Genomic DNA, 17,038 nt, shown 5'->3' with positions numbered 1-17,038 from the left:
CCCAAAATTTTTACACTAAAAATTGCAAATCGACTGGGGGCATCTGCCCCCTGCCCCATGCTGGTTCCGCCACTGAGCTCATTTACTAGTTAATAACAATAACATAAAAAATAAAAATAACATAGAAATAACATAATCATGTTTTTTTATAAACACGTGGGAGATAATATAGTTCCAGTAGTATATAAAAGTATAAAGTCGGGTGGGTCCGATCCGATCCGATCCAAGCCGATCCGGTCGGGTAAGAAGGAACCTTGCGGGAAAAGAAAAGTATGCAAGTATGTAACCCTAACTTTTAGGGCTTTTTTAAAACGGTATAAACGTGTCTGCGTGTTTATCTCGAGACAGGGTGAGTGTTACTTTATTATAACAGTTTAAATCCAAAATTAAAGAAGATAGAAGAAGGAAAAATGGCATTATTGAAATATGGAAGACAGATGGTCACCGGATTATCAAGATCACAACAAAATTTACGATTTGGGCGTTTGTTAACGACAACAAGCACTCATCATTCTTCATCGGAGTTTGTTAATAATTATCACGACGAGCTGAAATATGGAAGAAGAATAATAGGGTTGCCGTTATACGAGTATCCAAAAGCTGAGTCAGCAGGTGGTTTCTTCACTAAATTGTTCAGGAAGAAGGATTCTACTCTTGCTCCTGCTCCTCCTCTTCCTGTTCCTGGTAGTGCAGCAGGTATATTACTACCCCCATTGTTACTACAGTATTTTTTTATTTTATTTTTTAAAATTTTTTTTTGGCTTAGGGCTCACTAAGTTTATTTGAGTCAAAACCCTAATTTCGAGATATAATGTTCCCCTGGAGTTAATATTTAATTAGTTGAAACCCTAATTTTGCCGTTCGAGACGTTAATTTTTAATTTGGATATATGCGTTAAATTATTTATAGTAATGCATGCTTCTATGATAAACATACTCAGTGCTGCTGGTAAACTATCAATTAGTTACTATTCTTATTTTATTATTTTTATTTTTGGTTTAGGGCTGACCAAATTATACTACTAATGACTTGATACTTTTCGTTATATATGATTAAATAAACTAATTGAACACCGATGCATCAGATTTGCTTGGGAAGATTATGAATCTGACTGAAACCATTAAGTCATCTACAGAAGTAAATACTGATGTTAGTGAAATCAGCCTCCTTTTGAAGGGTATATCTAATCTATCTATCTATTTCTATGTCTATTACTTTTACTTAGTTCTTTATCAATTTCATAATAGGTAAATTAATTGATACAGTAATTCGTCGATGAGTAATACGAATAATTAATAAATTTGCAAAAATGAACAGAAATGCTTGGTAGGGCTACACATGAGACCACAGTTAAGCTTTTGTATGAACTTGCGAGACCAGCAGCTTCACCTTCGTCTCCTCCTCCGGTTGTTATCGATAGCTTAGTCAAGTTCGTTGATAACCTCCCCACTAAGATCGTCCCGTTGTTTCAAGGTACTAAGTTAATTATTTACTACTTAAATATACTGTTATTAGGGAGTTTAACTAACTATGCGAGGGAGAATATACAAATTAATGTTATGCTGCTTGTTTTTGTAATATACACATACATCTATTTTTGTGATCAGATATGACGGTTGATATGCTTGAGGAGAGATATCTACACCTGCTTGATCTTGACATCAGTTGTTGCTCACATCCTCAAACGGTGATTGTTACTGCTGACGTGTCTCCACTCCGTAATCAGAGCATCAAGGTTTTTATTGCTCGAGATTTTGTGGTAGTAACTGGGACCGATAAACAACCTGATCCTTCATATGATCTTACACCATCTCCTAAGCAATTGGTTACATTGCCGTGCTTTCGCTACCATCATCACAAGGTAACTGCTCGCATCATACGAGGCAAATTCAGGATTGTATTTCCTCGTCTTGATGATTCAATGATGGTCAACATACCCAGGGTGTTCGAAGTCAATGTCGATTACGGTGCCCCTTTTCAGAGTTAGTTTACTACTACTATGCTATCTAGAACAATATATCTACCTATCTTATCTTTTTTAAGTTATGATTCTGCTTACTATTTTCTCTTCGTATGTTGTGTTTGTGTTGTTTTGTGTTACATTTATATGACTCTGATTATTGTTAGTATTATTATTAGCAGATTAGATTATATTTGATAGGCTTTATTCTTTTTAGATCTTCAGTTAATGTGGATTTATGTTAGGGGCCAAGTTGTTGATTATCCAAGTAGGCTATATGATTCTAAGTTTACTATGATTAGTTTTATGAATTCCTGATTTGTTTACAAAATTAGGAGACTCATGACAGGTAAACCGTAGGAGTTTATGAAATCATTTATACTACTGCTATGCTATTTAGGACAATTAAAGTATCCATCCAAGTTATCTTATTAAAATCCTGCTCGTGTCTCTTTTTCTCTTTGTATGCGGTGTTGCATTGCATTGTGATACACTCATATGACTTTTATTATTATGATTAGCAGCTGATACTGAACTTATAATAACATATTTATGTTTATATTGAAATATTGTATTATGTTACGGAGTATTATTATTATTATGTTTTTGCACGAAGAGTTTGATAAATATTATTTTCTTTTGTGGTTTTTGAAATTGCAGCATGCTACAAAGATCATCTTAAAGACTCTATTCTGGAATGGATGGACAGTGTGAGAGAAGGGTGTGAAGGTGAAAGAGAGGGAGGAGTAGTCTCTGCTTTGGTTATTAGTCTTAAGAGTTCTTTGTTGATTTCTATTTTTGAGGTGTTGTAATGTTTCTCTAAATGTGCCTATGGTTATGTTTTGTTAACTCATCCCAAATGGACATTTAATATGTAAGTCTCTTGGGTCCATCATGTACAGTTAATCACACCTTGGTGAAACTCCCTTTATAATTATTCAATTACAGGGTATGTTTTTCAGCATATATATACGTATACATATATATTAAGCATAAAGTATCAGATCATGAATATGTGATTCTATCTAATTTTTCAAAATGCTATCCTAACATAAGTTAACAAGATTCATTATATTTTTTTGACAAACAGTCACATAATAATCATTTGAACAACTTACAAACGAATAGGAATAAATGCTCCAGGCCGTATAGAGCTTACCTACAACATTTGGCTTTCTCCGACACGTGTTAACTTATCCTTGCTTAATCATCCGGTTTGCCTTCCTCTCTGGCAGCCTCCTTACCTTACCCGCTACACTCTCACTCCAAGATATGCCTTCTGAGCAAAATGAATTGTGATTTCCTCTTCTGTCGATGCACCTATGACCTAAGACGGGAAGAGAATTTTTTTTTCCTATGGTAAACTTTCTCTCATAAAGCAAAAGACTGGAGTAACACTGCCCAAACTAACATACAAATATATGATCAAAATAACCACCAAACAATATAAAGCATAACTAATAACTAACCACCTTGATAGATGCAAGCAAGAGTACATTATATTGTTGCTCCATGTAGTTTGTGTAGGGTGTGCATTGTATGGGAAAAACCCTAAGATCGGAACGAACTGGACTTGAACCGAGCATTTCCAAGGAATTTCGGTACGTCCATGGTCCTAAATTTTCTTTTTGTACTCGATATGGGACCGACCGAACCTGAAAAAGGTGAAAACGTACCGGACCAAAATATTTACATTCTGTAGATTTTCAAAAGATATACATTTCGTAGTTTTAAAGGAAAAGGATATATATTCATTAGCGTTTTTTGTTTTCTTTTGAAAAAAAAAAGAGTTTTCTTACCTAAATTTCGATTAGAATACATGTTCCTTATGTTTTTCTAGTTAATAATACGCTATTCAGTTAGCGTATAAAGATTTAACAGAAAAGTATATTCGAATGAAGAACCGGTCACCATAAACGTGAATAAAAGGTATAAAAACCATAAATTTAAAATTAAGCGAACACCAAACGGAGGCTATGCGGACTAATAACTTTTTTACAACTTAATAATAGCTTAAGGTGCTATTGTTAGAAACGGTTAAATTGTTTAGATTAGATTAGTTTTTATTAGTTCATATGTATGTATGTTGCTCCCTTTGCAACATGTTTTCTCGAGTTCTCCATAGTACCCAATCCAATTGTAGTGGGCTCTATGTTCGTGTTGTACCTTAATTTCTCGTGCTATATCTTTCGAAAAAAAAAAATAAAAAAAAAATACTCTAACGGTGAATCTAATGTTATCTTATACTCCGTATGATCTTATGTATCTATCAACGGTAACAAATTGTTACCATTAATTTTTGTAACTTAACTACGAAGGACCGAGTTTTACAGTCTCATCTTGATATATTTAACCTTCACACAACACACATTTCTCCTATTGCTTTGTATTTTTTTTTAAGTCTTCGCCTTTGAGAAGTACTACCAGACTACACATTCTCCAGATCTCTCGCCTCCGATATATCGCCGACTATTTCTTCTCCGGCCATCAGAAATTCTCCACCGGCGATTCAATTAACGCAGTTTTCCTTGCGTAGATCACATCTACACCTGATCTGCTGTCGTTTCGATCTATTTCGCCTCCACCATGGCGGCCGCTAACGCTCCGATTACTATGAAAGAGGCACTCACGGTATGTCAATCTCAACGGAAACCTAATTTCTATTATACGTACATAGGCGAATAGATCACACTTATACTATTGATAACAGAGCTCAATTTGCTAATCTTATTGTTTTCGTTGAGTTTGTTCGTCATTTAGGTTTAATTGAAATAAATAATTACAAATTGGTGTTTCTGTGTGGTTATATTTTGTAGATATGTTACATTAGAGGATACGCGGTTACTAAATTTCTTCTAGATCTAGTATTATCATATAAGAGTAGGTTAACGTAGCACATTTTACTATATGTTATTGTTATACTTACATATTGAGTTTTTATGGTGTTGATTTTATGCGAGGTCATTAACTTTGATAATTCATGTATCGTCTTTGATTTGTTAGACAAAAAGTTTTGCTTAGAATTCTAATTTCAGATCTATTTGGTAATTGATTGATGTGGTTTTTCATTAGTGGTTATTTTCGCATTGATTGATTACACGATATTGCAGTTGCCAAGCGTCGGGATAAATCCACAGTTTATTACGTTTACCAATGTCACAATGGAGTCAGATAAGTTTATATGTGTACGTGAAACATCACCTCAAAATAGTGTGGTGATTATCGATATGAATATGCCTTCACAGCCTCTAAGGAGGCCGATTACTGCTGACTCAGCTCTCATGAATCCAGTTTCCAAGATACTGGCTTTAAAAGGTACTCGTTCAATCTGCTGGAATTCGGAAAATTTAACTTTTTGTGCATAGTGATTCTGGTCTATTATCAGTTAGACATATAAGATATCTGCTCATAATGATAAATAAGAGGTTATCAAAGTGAATTTCATGGTTTCAGTTTAAACCAAGTACCATTCATTAATATGAATTATCAATAAAATCTTTGCCTTCTTGACATGTGGGTCCCCAGGTGAAATTGCTTTAACCTCTTTAAAACTGAAATGTTTATTCTAACTTAAACGATGCAGAATGAGAATTACTTTAGTTTTGTGGGATGGAGAGTGGGTGGGGTTATACAGGGTGTTATGTGATTAATGTTGTAGTGTTTGATATAATTAACATCGCACTTTGCCACTTTGGTTGCTTATAGTCAATTAGAGATGTAAAATGATTTTCAGTGACCTTGTGAAGGAATGTTTAGACCAGTTTAGTGCTCATTGTCATGTTCTCTCATGCTTGTGACAGAACATGGTATCTGTTAAGCTATTGGTTTATATATTTGCTGTGTCAACGTTCATATACTTAGATGTTTGATGCTGTTGTAGTAGTTTGAAATGGAACAAAAACTTGCAAGTTTGAAAACTATACCTGATGCAAGTCATGGTGTTACAAGAGTTGAACTTGTTTAGACTTCTTTTACTTTTTCAAGTTTCTATGTCAACTCAAAATTGAACTATAGTTATATTTCATAATAATGTAGAAAGAAAGCTCAAAAGTCGTATGAAGGTTCTTAGAGAAACAAGAGTAAGTTTTGATTTATATCTGTAGCTAATAAAGGTCTTATTTTGTTCAAGCTCAACTGCCCGGAACTACTCAAGACCACTTACAGATATTTAATATTGAGATGAAAGCCAAAATGAAGTCCCATCAGATGCCCGAGCAGGTAACAGCAATATGTTGTATATCAATGGTTTATGACCTTTTCATTTTGTTTTCTACGTTCGAGTGTATCTGGTCTTATTATACTTCCATCTTCAGGTTGTCTTTTGGAAGTGGATTTCTCCGAAGATGTTGGGCATGGTAACTCAGACCTCGGTGTATCATTGGTCGATTGAGGGTACATTATCATCAATTTTTTTGGATTAATACTACTTACTTATTTCCTAAATGGTATTAAACTGTGAATGTTCTGCATTATATTTGGTACAGGTGATTCTGAACCTACAAAGATGTTTGATAGAACTGCCAATTTAGCCAACAATCAAATTATTAACTACAGATGCGATCCATCTGAGAAATGGTTGGTGTTGATTGGGATTGCCCCTGGCTCACCAGAGGTTCGTTGTTTTCTGTAATCTTCTTGCAGTCGATCACCTTATTTTTTAAGGTTTTGATTAGATCAACTGTATTACAATCACTGTAATACAATCACTAATTTTGTCTGCACTATTGTATATATATCGTGTATTATTTATGGCCTGGTTTTACCTTTGATTTCCCTTTTCCTTGCTTCTAGGTTTTGCGGAAACAGTAACTAAATTAATCTAATTTTAGTTCTCAAATCAGTGTTGTTTATTAAGGAGTATTACATTACTAACACGCAAGATATTCTTTGGAATTGATGGATTCATCTAGTGTGTCTCTTGAAATACTCTATTTATTATGCAGTTGTGTGCAACTTTTAATGAATTCTTGTATCATAGAGAACCATTCTTGGCAATAGTTTGCTGGATTTTTCAGCTTTAGTAACATGTCTGCCATTGTGATGCTAACAGAGACCTCAGCTAGTAAAAGGAAACATGCAGCTCTTTTCTGTTGATCAACAGCGCAGTCAAGCTCTTGAAGCACATGCAGCATCATTTGCCTCTTTCAAAGTAAAAATGTGTTCCTTTCTGTTAGTACTATTGCTAAAAGAGTATGATTTCTTTGCTATTTTTTTCAATACATCGTCAGCTGAATTGATAATGATCACAGGTTCCTGGAAATGAGAATCCTTCGATTCTTATTTCTTTTGCAACAAAAAGCTCCAATGCTGGACAAGTTACATCGAAGCTTCATGTCATTGAGCTTGGTGCCCAGCCAGGTTTATTCTCAATATAGTCTATGATCATTCAGTATCTGCTTGTTTCATATGCATGAAAGCTAATGTTTGTCATTTACATATGCAGGAAAAGCCGCATTTGCTAAGAAACAAGCAGACCTTTTCTTCCCTCCCGACTTTCCAGATGATTTTCCAGTTGCTATGCAGGTACTTTGTCTTTTTCATCCATCAAATAAGAAGCTTCAAGCTTCATTGGTAACTTACGTGTGAATTTATCACTTTGCAGATATCACACAAATATAGTCTGATTTATGTAATTACCAAGCTGGGGCTTTTGTTCGTGTATGATCTTGAAACAGCTACTGCAGTTTATAGAAATAGGATTAGCCCAGATCCTATTTTTCTTACCTCTGAAGCTTCATCAGTTGGCGGCTTCTATGCTGTAAACAGACGTGGGCAGGTGTTACTTGCAACTGTAAATGAGTCAACAATTGTGCCTTTTGTTAGTGGACAAGTACGTGTCTAATGATTTTCCGTCCACAATCATTATACCATTTTCTTTATATTAGGAATTAAACCAATATGTCACTGCAGCTGAACAACCTGGAACTTGCCGTCAATCTTGCAAAAAGAGGAAACCTTCCTGGAGCAGAGAATCTGGTAAATTTAGGAGTTTTTTCTTCAAGAGACCCTTTCTGTTTATTTTATCTTTTTTGGAAGTATGTTGAAAAAATAATCTAGACAAGTCATTTCATGTATGTAATCCTGTCAGTAGTTGACAATGGTTGACTGATTGATTTCCAACTTATCAGGTTGTTCAACGATTTCAAGAATTGTTTGCACAAACCAAGTACAAAGAAGCTGCTGAACTTGCCGCAGAGTCTCCCCAAGGCATTCTCCGTACACCAGACACCGTTGCAAAATTTCAGGTGTGTACCTCTATGAACTTAAATATCAATGGATGTTACCTATGAAGGTTTAATCTCTGATTATAGTTATAAAGCTATATGCCAGTTTGACCTTTAGCGAACTTCTGTATGTCATTGCAGAGTGTACCTGTGCAAGCTGGTCAAACACCACCTTTGTTGCAATACTTTGGTACACTTTTAACTAAAGGAAAGCTGAATGCTTTTGAATCGTTGGAGCTATCTCGTCTTGTTGTTAACCAGAACAAGAAGAATCTGTTGGAGAATTGGTTGGCTGAGGACAAGCTGGAATGCAGTGAGGAGCTTGGAGATCTTGTAAAGGTATGCAATTTTGAAATTTTGTCTTTTTCTAGTAATCTGCAGTAATCAATTGTCTCCTTCTATTCACAGCATATATGCTATGTTTAAAACTTGCTTCCTTGTTTATATGTAGACTGTGGACAATGATCTTGCTTTGAAAATTTACATCAAAGCAAGAGCAACACCGAAAGTTGTTGCAGCTTTTGCCGAGCGGAGAGAGTTTGACAAGATTCTAATTTACTCCAAGCAGGTATGTGTAGCTTCTTTGCAGTAACTGTCGGTGTCGGGTGTTCTAGTTTAACTTAACTTAAAGTAGGTATCCATAATAATAATATCCATGTGCCATAAAGTATCCTATATTAAATCTTCATTTGGTGCAGGTTGGGTATACACCTGATTATTTGTTTCTTCTGCAAACGATTCTTCGATCAGATCCTCAGGTACTAGAGCTTTACCGCAAGAATATATGTATGTTATTTCACCAGTTTAAAATGTGTACCTGGCTCTGTTGAGAATTAAATTAAGATTCATGAAGATACACTTTTTTAACTTGTGTTGCATTTTGCAGGGTGCTGTTAATTTTGCTTTGATGATGTCACAAATGGAGGGAGGCTGTCCAGTTGATTACAACACAATTACAGATCTTTTTCTCCAGGTATATTTATCATACACAAAGATGATTGAGTTTGATATTATAATATCTTTTATGATGCATCAAGTTGTATACATTATATAGTTTTAGACTTTCTAAAATGCATTTTTCATCCATTCAATCTTCTTCAGAGAAATTTAATTCGGGAGGCAACAGCTTTCCTTTTGGATGTCCTTAAGCCCAACCTGCCAGAACATGCTCACCTGCAAACCAAGGTACATGTCACCAAATGCGAATGAGTTCTAGCCATCTAAATGCGGATTCAATCTCAACATTTCTACTCTGTACAGGTTCTTGAAATCAATCTTGTGACATTCCCTAATGTTGCTGACGCTATATTAGCAAATGGAATGTTTAGTCACTATGATCGTCCTCGCATTGCTCAACTTTGTGAGAAAGCGGGTCTTTTCGTCCGCGCTCTTCAGGTTTGTTAATGTGTAGAAACTCACCTGTTTTTGGGAAGATACCTAATGTGTTTGATTGAAACTCTGTTTTTCTGCAGCATTACAGTGAATTACCTGATATCAAGCGCGTCATTGTGAACACACATGCTATTGAGCCACAGGTTTTGTCTATTTCTGGACTTGTGTACTTTACATTGTGATGTTTATCTGCACTATTATCTAACTTCTTTTATTTATCAGTCTCTTGTAGAATTTTTTGGGACACTGTCAAAGGAGTGGGCCCTTGAGTGCATGAAGGATCTTCTGCTGGTTAATTTAAGGGGAAACCTTCAGATAATTGTGCAGGTAAATAAGAAGTCAAAGTTATGTTCTAAGGGTGAATGTTTGAAGTCAAATCAATGGTAATAGAAGCTGATTCCTATTTGTTGACTATTGTGTGAACTGTAGGTTGCCAAAGAATACTGTGAACAGCTGGGTGTTGAAGCATGCATCAAACTTTTTGAGCAATTTAAATCATACGAAGGTCTATACTTCTTTTTGGGGTCATATCTGAGCTCCAGGTAAGTTGGCTATAAATGACACTGTTATTTAAATAGCTTCAGTTCTTGGTTTATTGTATGTGCTATCTACTAGCACTAACGGAAGATTGTTATGACAGCGAGGATCCTGATATCCACTTTAAGTATATTGAGGCAGCTGCAAAGACAGGACAAATCAAGGAGGTTGAGCGTGTGACAAGAGAATCAAACTTTTATGATGCTGAGAAGGCCAAAAACTTTCTAATGGAAGCCAAGCTTCCTGATGCAAGGCCATTGATCAATGTGTGTGATCGCTTTGGCTTTGTCCCGGATCTTACTCACTATCTGTATACAAACAATATGCTTCGCTATATTGAAGGTTATGTTCAGAAGGTATGGTCCCTAATAATGACTTGGTGTTCATTTGTAAGTATGGGTAGCAGATTTGGGTGGATTAGCCGGTAGGATTTAACTGACTGGTGGGTTAGATTTTGTTGACCACAACACCCTGTTACATGGTGAAATATGATTACAAATATATCTATGCCGTCCTTCCTCCTAGTAATAAAATGATTTAAAAGGCTTTATGCATTAAAAGTAAACCTAAAGTCGCTTTAAGTCTTCCTTTTTCACCATTTTTATTCCACCCTTAAAGATAAAATATAACCTGAATCAAGCCATTCATAATTACCTAGGTCGTAATATCCACGTCTATCTGCAATTTAACAATGCTTGTGTATCTGAGTTCGTATGGAATATTTATATAGGTCAACCCAGGGAACGCTCCTTTAGTTGTAGGACAGCTTTTGGATGACGAGTGTCCTGAAGATTTCATTAAAGGTTTGATTTTATCTGTTCGTTCTCTGCTTCCGGTTGAGCCTCTTGTGGATGAGTGTGAAAAGAGGTGTGTTCTCTCTTTAACTTTGATCTTCTGTATGTTTAATACTTCGTTATGTTAATTTGTCTTCTTATATCATTACCTTTATGAATTTTTAGGAATCGACTTCGGTTACTTACCCAATTCTTGGAGCACCTTGTGAGTGAAGGAAGTCAAGATCCCCATGTACACAATGCTTTGGGTAAAATTATAATAGATAGCAACAACAATCCAGAACATTTCCTTACCACCAACCCCTATTATGATTCGCGTGTTGTGGGTATATATTGTGAGAAGCGTGATCCTACACTTGCCGTTGTTGCGTACCGCAGAGGACAATGTGACGAGGAACTTGTCAACGTAACAAACAAGAATTCTCTTTTCAAGTTGCAAGCAAGGTAACCTGACTTCCGGTGAATCTTTATTTTCTAAAGGTTGCAATTTTGACCCATTCACTTACAAATGGGTTTTTTTTTGGGTCGTGTTTGATCCCAAATGTGCCAGATAAAAAATATTTGCCAAAAGGGAATTAGGTTGAGTTACAAGAAGTCCACTTTTGGTGCATACAGCATCATAAATCATTTATATTCAAGAATTTTGATTGATGGTTCAATAATGTTTTTCTAATCATACAAAACACCTTGATTGTTTTCAAAAAGATCTCAAGAAGTGGACAAATCAGTGTTTGCTTGTCAACCTGACCTTAATTGTTTCAGCCTGCAACAACCAACATAAACCACCCATCTTTCCCTCTCTTTTTAGCTTCTAGTACAATTGCATTTTACCGTGTTTCTTGAGTAAATTTTAACTTATATCATTTTCTCTTGTAGGTATGTTGTAGAGAGGATGGATGCTGATCTCTGGGATAAGGTTCTGAACCCTGAAAATGAATATAGAAGACAGCTCATTGATCAAGTCGTCTCTACTGCTTTGCCTGAAAGCAAAAGCCCCGAGCAGGTTTCTGCTGCTGTCAAGGCTTTTATGACTGCTGATCTTCCACATGAGCTTATCGAGCTACTTGAGAAAATTGTCCTTCAAAATTCAGCTTTCAGTGGAAATTTCAACCTCCAAAACCTGCTTATTTTAACTGCCATTAAAGCTGATTCGTCGCGAGTCATGGACTACATCAACAGATTAGACAACTTTGATGGGCCTGCTGTTGGTGAGGTGGCTGTAGAAGCACAACTGTATGAAGAAGCATTTGCAATATTCAAAAAGTTCAACTTAAATGTGCAAGCTGTCAATGTTCTATTGGATAATATCCAAAGTATTCCACGGGCTGAAGAGTTTGCTTTTCGTGTTGAAGAAGATGCTGTGTGGAGCCAGGTGGCGAAAGCCCAATTAAAGGAAGGATTAGTTAGTGAGGCAATAGAATCATTCATTAGAGCTGATGATTCTACCCAATTCTTGGATGTTATTCGTGCTGCTGAGGACACTGAATGCTACCATGATTTGGTGAAATATCTACTGATGGTTAGACAAAAGACCAAGGAGCCCAAAGTGGATGGCGAGCTCATCTATGCATATGCAAAGATTGACAGATTGAGTGACATTGAGGAATTCATTCTCATGCCTAATGTTGCCAACCTTCATAATGTTGGTGATCGTTTGTTTGATGAAGCTCTGTATGAAGCTGCTAAGATTATATATGCTTTCATCTCCAACTGGGCTAAACTTGCTGTCACACTTGTAAGGCTGCAACAATTTCAAGGTGCTGTTGATGCTGCTCGTAAAGCCAATAGTGCTAAGACTTGGAAAGAAGTCTGCTTTGCTTGTGTTGATGCTGAGGAGTTTCGCTTGGCTCAGATTTGCGGTCTGAATATTATTGTGCAGGTGATATCTTTAATCCTTCTGTAGAGGTGACAAAATGGGCGGTTTGGGTGGGTGGGTTCAAAATGGGTAACCTTTGTCGTGGTCCAACTGGGCGGCAGGGCTATTCCTTTTTGTCCAAGGTTTGCAGATAAAATTTTGTAAATTAGTAGTAATATTTTGAATTGATTTAGGTTGAAATAACTAAAAAAAAAAAAATTGAACAGTCAAATGGACTGGATCAAATGTGATTACAGCAATCTAGCTATTGCCCATCAATCAATCATAATAATAATCTGGCCATCTTTTTAAAGAGGTTCAATAGGTTTCATGCTCTGAAGTTACACTTTCAGCAACTTCTGATCCCTTCTCTATTTAAATACTTCATATTTAGCTATTTTTTGCTTCCAAATGGGGATCAAACTTTTTTATTCAGTGGTCTGGTTTGGTGAGTTGGTTGACAAATTAACCTTTCTGAGGGTTCAAACATTATTCAAATTCTCTCAAACTCCCATTTATGAGTAAGTGGGTAAAGTTGCCACCTCTATATTGTAGTATCAACTGGATCATTGGTAGTATGCATGGACTTATGCCTGACATGTTAAATTTTAGTAACTCAACATGTTTTAGGTGGTGTGAAACTATTAGGATGTACAAATGTTTATGTGTGTATATACTGTATATTTCCTTTTGAAGTTAGTGGATATGTAAATCTTAATTTCTTGAGATATGTAGGTGGATGACCTGGAGGAGGTGAGTGAATATTACCAGAACAGAGGATGCTTCAATGAACTAATATCTCTCATGGAGAGCGGTTTAGGTTTAGAACGTGCTCATATGGGTATCTTTACTGAGTTGGGCGTACTTTACGCCAGATACCGTCACGAGAAGTTGATGGAACATATAAAACTCTTCTCAACACGTCTCAACATCCCAAAACTCATCCGTGCGTGTGATGAACAACATCACTGGAAAGAACTGACCTACTTGTATATTCAGTATGATGAGTTTGATAATGCTGCAAGTACTGTCATGAATCATTCTCCAGAAGCTTGGGATCATATGCAGTTTAAGGATATTGTTGTTAAAGTAGCAAACGTTGAGCTGTATTACAAGGCTGTACACTTTTACCTGCAAGAGCATCCAGATCTTATCAATGATGTTCTTAATGTCCTTGCATTACGTGTTGACCATACACGTGTGGTTGATATAACGCAGAAGGTTTGTGCCACACCAATGAGCCTCTTATATTTTTTATATATATAACTTGTACAGTTACTCAAATTGATGTTTCTGATATACAGGCAGGGCAACTTCATCTTATTAAACCATACATGGTGGCAGTTCAAAGCAATAATGTATCTGCTGTAAATGAGGCATTAAATGGAATATATGTTGAGGAAGAAGATTATGATAGGCTGCGTGAATCTATTGATTTACATGACAACTTTGACCAGATAGGCCTTGCTCAAAAGGTCGGTTCAACTTCACTTCTCAAACTTCTTTATTACATTTCTTTATTGTTTTATTTATTTATTTATTTATTTATTTATTTTTATTTATTTATTTATTTATTTTTTTTGTGTTGGCAGATTGAGAAACATGAGCTACTTGAGATGAGACGTGTTGCAGCATATATTTACAAGAAAGCAGGCAGATGGAAACAGTCAATTGCATTGTCTAAGAAAGATAAGGTGTATAAAGATGCCATGGAAACTGCCTCACAGTCTGGTGATCGTGAACTTGCAGAGGAGTTACTCGTCTACTTCATTGATCAGGTACATTAGGGGGTGTATTGAAACATGATATCTAATTTATTGCGATATGAACTTTCAATAAGTATCTAGTGTTCAGATTAAGTGATTCGAATTATCCGTTTATTGAAACGATTAATAACATGATTTGGATATATCTGCTCTAACAAGACTGATTTTCTTAAGAAATTTGAAGATGCGTTTAAAAGCCTCTATTTTTAACCCACTTTTTTGTTGTTAATGACTAGTTAAAATTTAACTATTGCAGTTAAAATGGGGAGTTTTTAAAATAAATTGCTAACAAATAACATCTTATAAGTTTGAATGCTTAAACAATAATCAAGATACTAAAATATCCATTTTGGCCATTTTGTTTATCAGTTCCCTGAAGGTGATAACATTTAGACAACTGATTGCATACTCTGCAGCATGTTTCTTTACAGCTGATTGTGATTAATCAATAGTATATAGTTAGTTAAAACACACTTCGTTTTATCTAACTCATTCCATTATATGTACCAACGTGCTTTGTTTGCATTAATATAAGAGAGAGCATTTGAGTTGTTACAAACATAGAATTGTGAAAAAATAACTCACATCTACACACTGAAAATTTCCTTAACCATGTCTATCTGTAATGAACTGTATATTATCTTTTGATAACCTTGCTGTTATCCGTTTTCTGATTACTGATCACATTGTTATTGAGTAAATTTGCTCATGTATCTCTTCTACTTAATCGTGCAGGGAAAGAAAGAATGTTTTGCCTCATGTCTCTTTGTTTGTTATGATCTAATCCGCCCCGATGTTGCACTTGAGCTGGCCTGGTTGAACAACATGATTGATTTTGCCTTCCCATATCTGCTTCAGGTATAAATCAATATACCTTATTTACTACTCTTTACATCAGCTACTGGATCTTACTGTAATTAGATATTGAACTCCCCATTTCTTGATTCTTGCAGTTTATACGTGAATACACTGGCAAGGTTGATGAACTAATCAAGGACAAAATAGAAGCAGTGAAGGAAAATAAAGCCAAGGAGAATGAAGAGCAGGATGTCATCAAGCAGCAGGTATTTTATTTAATTAATTATTTATCATATTTTATATTTATTTGATTTATAAATGAAAATTAAGATCTGGATTGATAACCATACATGTTTTTTTGGGTTGCAGAATATGTATGCTCAACTACTACCACTTGCTCTACCTGCACCACCAGGTATGGGTGGTGGATATGGTCAACCAGGACCAACACCACCAATGGGCGGAATGGGAATGCCGCCAATGCCTCCATTTGGAATGCCACCAATGGGTTCCTACTGATTGCTTTCTCGGTATTGAGTAAAATTTGATATGGGTTCCTCTAGGGTACGTTTCTTGGGGGCAAAATTCTTCAGATTAAAGGAATAATATGAAAGATTGATATGTTTTTTATTTTCCTAGTGTGGATAAGTTTTCGTGTAATATTCTTTCGGTAGCCGTAGCTGAGACAATTTTGCAGCTAGTAGGGCAGCATGATGAGTCTGCTGTTTTATGTATTGTGTACCAAAACGAGGGTTCCATAGGATGTATATGCTGCTTTTTATATGTTGTCGACTTCTGCATGTATTTTTTCTGTCCAAGACTGGTTTATCATCCATTTTCTTTAAGAGTTTACATTCCCTTCATCTGGCGCTTCACTTATTTACGAAGATTTCCACTTTCGTGTGAATAGAAACAAAAATATAATAATAATAATAAATAAATAAAGCTCCATTCTGTAGGGAAAATTGGCGGTTAGCAAATTACTTCTGCTCACAAGCAGATTAAAAAAGTGTAAAATATAATCTAGAACTCCATAGCTTCATTTTTCAGGTGACTTGATATGCGAATATCTCGGTTTCTATGTTCAAAATCAAGGTCTTAAGATTTTTATACTATCCTATGCAAGATTTCTGCCGTATTCATGGGCTTTGTTTATACAAGTGTGTGAATAGAGGTGTCTTATTTTGTGGCAAAGATTGTTTGATTAGAGATCTTTGAGTAAAATGAAGTAAAAAAAAATCATAACTTTGAACCTGAAATAAATAAATAATTAAATTAATGGGGGGAATGATTAATGAGTGACATTATTGTGAATAAATGAAAAAAAAATATATCTGACGGTGATATTTTTGTAATAATATTTATATAAGTTTAGTTTTTGGAACAATAATATTTACCGCAATGAATATCAAAGAATTCGAATCTTTATTCTTCAAATCACTTGTTATAACAAACAAGAAGGTCATAAAAGGAATGCTAAATTCATAAGGAATTTCAAATATATTTTAACTTTGGTTCAAATGAGAATTAAAAATCGAAAAAAAAAAAACTACCATAACTTTTGGACTAAATTAAATGTGAATATTAATTAGTTCATATTAAGATTAAAGGCATAGTAATTTGATAAAACCTCAAAGCTACCTTTAGAAAATATTAATACTCCGTATATTTTATTACATGTGCACATCGAGTATGTGAAGATTTTTTTGTTA

At 35.3% G+C, this 17,038-nt stretch overlaps 2 protein-coding genes across 2 annotated transcripts; both read left to right on the top strand.

Moving 5' to 3' along the window:
• Positions 1-232: 232 nt before the first annotated feature.
• Positions 233-2,926, top strand: LOC139844167 (uncharacterized). The gene is made up of 5 exons (XM_071834370.1): positions 233-696; positions 1,085-1,177; positions 1,318-1,473; positions 1,608-1,982; positions 2,621-2,926. Exons 1-5 carry the CDS (start codon positions 411-413, stop codon positions 2,770-2,772), a joined length of 1,062 nt encoding a protein of 353 aa, XP_071690471.1. The 5' UTR covers positions 233-410; the 3' UTR covers positions 2,773-2,926.
• A 1,452-nt stretch (positions 2,927-4,378) lies between these two features.
• LOC139843451 (clathrin heavy chain 1-like) lies at positions 4,379-16,171 on the top strand. Its single transcript, XM_071833530.1, has 30 exons — positions 4,379-4,591; positions 5,071-5,275; positions 6,090-6,178; positions 6,274-6,352; positions 6,445-6,572; positions 7,011-7,109; positions 7,210-7,318; positions 7,404-7,483; positions 7,563-7,790; positions 7,871-7,936; positions 8,089-8,205; positions 8,326-8,523; positions 8,636-8,752; positions 8,883-8,942; positions 9,071-9,157; positions 9,286-9,369; positions 9,445-9,579; positions 9,657-9,719; positions 9,799-9,903; positions 10,006-10,118; positions 10,217-10,469; positions 10,844-10,980; positions 11,073-11,351; positions 11,784-12,786; positions 13,498-13,983; positions 14,067-14,237; positions 14,355-14,540; positions 15,264-15,386; positions 15,482-15,592; positions 15,696-16,171. Exons 1-30 carry the CDS (start codon positions 4,547-4,549, stop codon positions 15,843-15,845), a joined length of 5,106 nt encoding a protein of 1,701 aa, XP_071689631.1. The 5' UTR covers positions 4,379-4,546; the 3' UTR covers positions 15,846-16,171.
• The last annotated feature ends 867 nt before the right edge of the window (positions 16,172-17,038 follow it).

The sequence above is a fragment of the Rutidosis leptorrhynchoides genome, chromosome 4, assembly GCF_046630445.1.
Source record: "Rutidosis leptorrhynchoides isolate AG116_Rl617_1_P2 chromosome 4, CSIRO_AGI_Rlap_v1, whole genome shotgun sequence".
In the NCBI taxonomy this organism is placed as follows: domain Eukaryota; kingdom Viridiplantae; phylum Streptophyta; class Magnoliopsida; order Asterales; family Asteraceae; genus Rutidosis; species Rutidosis leptorrhynchoides.
Note: the sequence above shows the minus strand (reverse complement) of the source record. Positions and strands in the feature narration are given on the sequence as shown.